The following is a 7,513-nucleotide window of genomic DNA, read 5'->3' on the forward strand; positions in this document are numbered from 1 at the left end:
GAGTACATTAAACACCAGTCAAGTGCATAGTAATAATGTGAGTTTATATAAATTAGTACGTTTATTTCACTGCATGGTATCTAATAGTGAAAAAAAAAAGTTTCAAAAAGAAATAAAGGTATAATACCAAGTGTCAGGTTGTTTTCTTTCAACCTATATAGTCATACATATGAATAATACCAAGTGTCAGATTGTTTTCTTTTGACCTATAGGGTCATACATAAGATATTGTTTTCTTTCAACCTATATAGTCGTGCATGTGATATAATACCAAGTGTCGGATTGTTTTCTTTCGACCTTTATAGTCATACGTATGATCTAATGCCAAGTGTCGGATTGTTTTCTTTTGACCTATATAGTCATACATATGTTATAATACCAATTGTCAGATTGTTTTCTTTCGACCTATAGTCATACATATGATATTGTTTTCTTTAAGCCTATATAGTCATACATATGGTATAATACCAAGTGTCAGATTGTTTCTTTCGACCTATATAGTCATACAGATGATATAATAGCAAGTGTCAGATTGTTTTCTTTCGACCTACGTATGATATAATGCCAAGTGTCGGATTGTTTTCGTTCGACCTATATAGTCATAGATATGATATAATACCAAGAGTCAGCTTGTTTTCTTTCGTCCTACATCATCATAGATATGATATAATACCAAGTGTCAGGTTGTTTTCTTTCGACCTATATTCATACATATGATATAATACCCATATTGTTCTCTTTTGACCTATATAGTCATAGTTATACGTATGATATAATACCAAGTGTCGGATTGTTTTCTTTCGACCTATATAGTCATACGTATGTTATAATGTCAAGTGTCAGATTGTTTTCTTTCGACCTATATAGTCATACATATGATAGAATACCAAGTGTCAGATTGTTTTTTTTCGACCTATATAGCCATACATACGATAGAATACCAAGTGTCAGATTGTTTTCTTTCGACCTTTATAGTCAATACGTATGATATTGTTTTCTTTCGACCTATACAGTCATGCATATGATATAATACCAAGTGTAAGGTTGTTTTCTTTCGACCTATATAGTCATACATATGATATAATGCCAAGTGTCAGATTGTTTTCTTTCGACCTAAATAGTCATACATATGATATAATACCAAGTGTCAGGTTGTTTTCTTTCGACCTATATAGTCATACATATGATATAATACCAAGTGTCGGGTTGTTTGCTTTCGACCTATATAGTGATACATATGATATAATACCAAGTGTCAGGTTGTTTTCTTTCGACCTATATAGTCATACATATGATATAATACCAAGTGTCGGGTTGTTTGCTTTCGACCTATATAGTGATACATATGATATAATACCAAGTGTCAGGTTGTTTTCTTTCGACCTATATAGTCATACATATGATATAATACCAAGTGTCAGGTTGTTTTCTTTCGACCTATATAGTGATACATATGATATAATACCAAGTGTCGGATTGTTTTCTTTTCGACCTATATAGTGATACATATGATATAATACCAAGTGTCGGATTGTTTTCTTTTCGACCTATATAGTGATACATATGATATATCAGATCACGATCATCAAAAGACAATGAAGTAACGCCTCATTTTAGTATAAATATACTTGTCAGTTATAAACCTACAGCTCCATCAAGTTTAAAGTAATTTAAAGTGATGAAGAAAAAAAAGATTAAATTTAGGTTGCACCTGAGGCTAATGCATCCTGACGTTAAAAACTTTGTTAATGTAACTGAGCTGGTTTAGCCCAATACTTGAATTGCACAGCACATTATATATATATATATATATATATATATATATATATATATATATATATATATATATATATATATATCAATCATTATAATATAAATAATGTTAAAAAATACTACCGTAATTTTAAAAGCAGTGTAATTGGAAACATTTTTATTTTGGCCTCACTGTCAATAACAGGTTCCACTTCCGACTGAGAGGGATCTCTGTTTTTTCTTTCGGCGCCATTGAAAAACTGGACGATTTCAGCATCAGTCTTACATTCCACAATGGGGCCATCCCCACTAATTTTGATTCTGTGCTAAACATCATCAAATGAATTAATATGCCCCTGTAGTACAACTTAAGCTTCTTCAACATCTACTTCCGTTCATCGCACAAAATCACAATCCTATTCACAGAATACATTTTCCTTTTCATGGACGTCTCCATTCAGAGATTACTTGTCTTAATTCAATCATATATACTGATCACACTACAAACTTTCAATCTGATCTGATTCACAGACACAGTGAACATGGTTGCTTCAATGGACCTTTTTGGTAGCTACATTAAACAAATGAGCGTCTGTCTATTTTGGGTTACAACAGAATAAAGAATGCGGCGGCAAGTACAAAAAGACACGTCACCACTAATCCTTTCTGTGATATGTGGCCGTCCAATTGTCAATAAACAAAAAACTCGCCATTCTGCACTCATTCTTGAGAAGGAAAGCCTTCGATATGACATGAAGAAAACAAACTGCCCGAAAGTTTAAAGAAGTTACTAAAGACTTCGAAGTTTATGCAGTGTACTTTAATTTGCAAGGACTATTTAAAAACAAGAAGAAATAATAATACAAATTCAAATTCATTTGTGTGAATTCTTAAACTTGATAATCATGTGCAGCAAGTGCAACTTGAAGTATAATTGAGAACATGACTAATAGCATGGGTATGTCTGAACTGGAATTTTTTTTTTTGGTAAACAAGGAGAATTGCGATGGTGAAAGGGTGTGTTTGTATGTGTGTGATTTGGAGTTTTAACGTAGCTTTAACAATTTTTAGTTATATCGCGCCTATGTCTGCAGTGTGACAGTTTTTAGTGATGTCTAGCATCGTGCCGTAGACATGTGGCATAATGTCACACCCAGTCACATTATCCTGACACCAGGCCGACAAGTCCTAACACTAATCTCTTAATACTGAGCACCTAGCGAGGCAGCTGTTTGTACCATTTTTATAAGTCTTTGGTACGGCTCAGCCGGGATTCGATCCCACGACCTCCCGCATCCAAGTCGGATGCTCTAACCACTATGCCACTGGAACGGTCTCATTGAGAAGTAGAAATTAGATAATCACGTGCATCACGTGCAGCTGCAAGTACATTTGAGAACATGGCGAATAGCAAGGAAATGCCTAAACTGGAAATAAAATTAAAACAAGGAGGACTGAGATGAATGGAAGGACCATTCCTAGAATGTTCGTACCGAGAAGGTGCTCAAGAGATTGCTATGTCCGAAATACCTCTAGAACGAAGACCATCAACGGCAGCGGTAATGGTAGCCTTGAAGCTAAGGAATAAGGATTTTGTAAAACTGACCGTAACACTAAATAGGAAAGGTTTAAAGGGATAAATTCTAAGACCGAAAGGAACCCAACTGATAATCCCATGTGGAACAATGACCATAGGAGGTGAAAGTGTCAACATAAAGGAACCATCTCCCATTCCGAGAATAATAAAGAAAAAGACGAAAGAATTACATATAGCGGACTTGTCATACGGGATTCCCTTAGCAGCTACTGTAGAACATTTTGAAAGGAATTTAAAAATCAAAGTCACGAACGCTAGAACGGGCACCCACTCCAAAGCCCAATATAGAAAGGAATCAGGATTTTAGAAATTGGAAAAGAAGAAAAACAGAAAATGAAACCAGTCTTTATCTCAAACGGCTTTCTAGTAAAGATATGGTAAAAAAGCTGAATTTATTACAGGAAATGTACACTATGTGGAAACATGGGACATGCGCCACAAAAATGTCCAACGCCCAAATAAAACAGGAAAACGCAAGAGGGACAAACATATATGAGATAACACTTTTTCCTAAACAAAACGCAAAGAGAACGGAACACATAGAGAAACGAAGTGATGGGAACCAGCAGAAGCAGCAACAGCAACAAACAAGAAAAATGACCATCAAGCGAATAAGAATCAACAACAACAAGGAACAAAAACCAAAGGGAAACAACACATGAATGAGGTTTAGACGGAAATAGACGGAAAAACAGAGGAGCAGGAAGATAATTCTCAGCATAAAAGAACAGAAACACGATAATGGTGAGAAAACAACTAGAACCAAACGGACTGAGAAAAAGAATAATGGTAACCAGCAGGAAATGCAAAGATAGCAAGAAATAGCTAAAAATAGCCAACAGCAACAACAAGAAGGGAAAAGCAATATAGAGCAACAACAAGGGAAGCAGATGGTGACAGAACTGGATAGAGTAAAGGAAATAGGGACAGGAAGACGAATCTCAACCCAAAGAAATAAAGATATCAGGAGCTCCACAGAGGCAACATCAACAACAATAACAACAGAAACGTGGAAATGGCAGCAACAACCAAAAACAACTATAGAGGAATGGATCGTACAGGGCAAGGATACAATTCAATTTCCAGATATAAGGAGGGCGGAGAAAAAACAGCAGCAACAGCATTACAAATTTCAGCTATGGAATGGATGACAGCAACGGTGAAAGAGAAGAAAATAATAAGACGAAAGATGAAAGCGAGAAGGAAATCCAAAAATGCGCTGAAAAAGAAAGAAGTACAACAGAAAAACAATGGAGATAATCGAGAAGGACTGGAGAAGAAAAGACAAAAGAGAAGAAGAGGAAATATAAATAGAAAGATCTACAACAAACTAACTTTCAACGAGGAGTTGGAGGAGACATTATATGAATGTAGCGACATATCTATGACACAAATATGAATTTACCATGTCTAAGTGCCTTTATTAAAAAAAGGAAAAAATTAATTAAAAAAAAAAGTAAAAAAAAAAAATGAAAATCCATAATGGACAACTTATAAGAAAGAGAGAAATGCAGCAAGTGGAAGCACTCACGCACGCACCAACACCGAGATAGATAGCTAATACTATTTGGTGTAAGCCCAACCAATTTATAGTACAATCAAATTTAAACTTTAGATTAAAGAACGATAACCGATGATATAGATCACAGGGCAGAGGTCGCTTACAAATCGTCTTGAAGGGATAAAGGAGGGAAACTCGCCAAATGTTGTCTGGAGGGAGGGGAGTACTGAACTTTGATCCCAGGACAACAAGCTTGACCCATTAGGGAAATATAAAGAACCTCCACAAAACTACTAACTAGTAAAATAGTGCGATAACACCTTTAGGTACACATCACGTTTGGAGGGGGCATCTCGCAAGTTCTAATCAGCTGTATTTATTGGGACGGACTAAGAGTTGTCCATATATAAGAAAGTAACCAATGATTGACAGTAAGCTGGTCTTGTATATAATCAGCGATCTGTCATTACAAAAATTAAGTTAGTGATCTGCTGGGGGTGAATTTAGTACTAAAGGAAAATTCGACAGTCCAATGTAGTTTTGCCAAATACAACAGTTGACTCCGACCAATGACAATTATGGCTTATTAGACAGATACAGGGATAATTTCGGGTAGGCAGTAGCCTGTTAGGGATACAATATATGCCGTTGCCTAATACAAGGCTATAACTGTAAAAACATGTTCTGGTAATGTTCGAATCAAGTACAGTAGGTTTGATACAAAGTTTTCTGATGATAGAAGTTGAAAATGAATTTTTTAATATTTTTTTTTGAAAGATTATAATTCTTATCATTTTGATTTTGGGGTCAACATTGTTATACGTGGAATCGCGTTATAGCGAAGCGCGTTATAACCAGGTGAGCTATCTCTCTCTTTTTATGTATGTATGTATGTATGTATGTATGTATGTATGTATGTATGTATGTATGTAAACACTTCATAACAATGTTCACACTTTAACTGAATGTGTCAGCATGTGTAATCTCTGATTTCCACTCTGGCTAAATCTTTTATCACAAACTTCACACTTAAATGGTTTATCTCCAGAATGTGTCCTCAAATGTATTTTGAGGCTTCCACTCTGACTAAAGCACTTATTGCAAATTTTGCATGTGTATGGTTTCTCTCCAGTATGGACCCTTGTGTGATTCTTCAAACACGCAATCTGATTAAATTCATGCCCACATTCATTACACTTATACGGATTATCCCCAGAATGTATCCTCATATGTGCAACGAGGGATCCTTTCTGAATAAACCTTAAATCACACACTTCACATTTGTATGGTTTTTCTCCCGTATGTATCCTTTTGTGTGTATTAAGATATGCGCTCTGACAAAACCTTTTACCACAAACTTCACATTTAAATGGTTTCTCTCCATAATGCATCCTAATGTGCATCGTCAAATTTCCACCCTGACTAAACACTTGATCACAAACTTTACACTTAAATGGTTTTTCCCCAGAATGTGTCATCGAATGTCTCTTCATGCTTCCAATCTGATTGAACCTTTTACCACAAAAATCACATTTGTACGGTTTTTCTCCAGTATGTATCCTAAGGTGCTTTGTCAAAGTTGTACTCTGGTTGAACACTTTGTGACAAACGTGACATTCAAAAGGTTTCTCCCCAGTATGTATCCTTTTGTGTGTCTTTAAATACGAACGCTGATGAAACATTTTATTACAAAATTCACACTTAAATGGTTTCTCTCCAGAATGTATCCTCATGTGCATCGTCAAATTTCCACCTTGACTGAAGCTTTTATCACAAACTTCACATTTATATGGTTTTTCTCCAGAATGTGTCATCGAATGCCTCTTGAGACTTGCACTCTGACTAAATACTTTATTGCACAATTCACATTTGTATGTTTTTTCTACAGCATGTATCCTAAGGTGCTTCATTAAATCTGTACTCTCATTAAACACTTTTTCACAAAACTGACACTCGTGTTGTTTTCCAACAGTATGTATCTTTATCTGCCTTTTCAAACTGCCACTTGTACCAAACATTTTAAGACAAAATTTTCTATGGAACCTTCGCAACTACGAATAAAAACCGATCTGATGTCCAACCAATCATTCAAATTCAACAAAAACATTCCTTAAGTTTTCTATTTGCAAAACTCAAAATAACGGTAGTTTAGAACTCCTGAACAACAAAATGATATATTTTATTATAGGATCTCATGAACACAAAGGTACATTCTTCTTTCTGGATGCCTAACCGGTGCTTCAACTACCGGAGTACTGCCCGTTTTATGTTCCGGAATAACCGTTCGAAGTTGGGTGTTGAGGACTCGTGGTACGAATTCAGTTCCCATAGTAGACCTATGCAAACACCATGATATTAAAACTTCAATAACTTTAAATTTCTGAGTGCTCATGATCAAACCTATATTTATCATTATAGATGAAACCTGGATCTCAGCATCTGTGTAGAGAAAAGGATATGAGCCGCAGCATTTTCTGGACCTGCATGTGTTTGAAACATGTGCTTTCAATTCCGCACCAAAGAATCAGGTGCTAATTTCAGTAAAGAGTGTTCCAAATTCAAAACTGCTACAGGACTGAAATTCCATCAATAAAACAATGTCTCTAGTTTTTTCATTTGCAACTAGGATAAGCTCTCAAAAGATTCTTTTTCCTAAAAAAAAT

The 7,513-nt window shown here is 35.4% G+C and overlaps 1 protein-coding gene across 1 annotated transcript; it reads right to left on the reverse strand.

Moving 5' to 3' along the window:
- Positions 1-2,571: 2,571 nt before the first annotated feature.
- Positions 2,572-7,039, reverse strand: LOC149777429 (uncharacterized). Its single transcript, XM_089942883.1, has one exon. The coding sequence runs from the start codon at positions 6,866-6,868 to the stop codon at positions 5,801-5,803; it is 1,068 nt and encodes a 355-aa protein (XP_089799009.1). The 5' UTR covers positions 6,869-7,039; the 3' UTR covers positions 2,572-5,800.
- Between the last annotated feature and the right edge of the window lie 474 nt (positions 7,040-7,513).

The sequence above is a fragment of the Sinohyriopsis cumingii genome, chromosome 18, assembly GCF_028554795.1.
Source record: "Sinohyriopsis cumingii isolate HCF-2022 chromosome 18, ASM2855479v2, whole genome shotgun sequence".
Lineage (NCBI taxonomy): Eukaryota > Metazoa > Mollusca > Bivalvia > Unionida > Unionidae > Sinohyriopsis > Sinohyriopsis cumingii.

Coding starts and splice junctions, on each gene's coding strand:
- LOC149777429 (XM_089942883.1), bottom strand. CDS start 6,868: ATGTTTGGTACAAGTGGCAGTTTGAAAAGGCAGATAAAGATACATACT.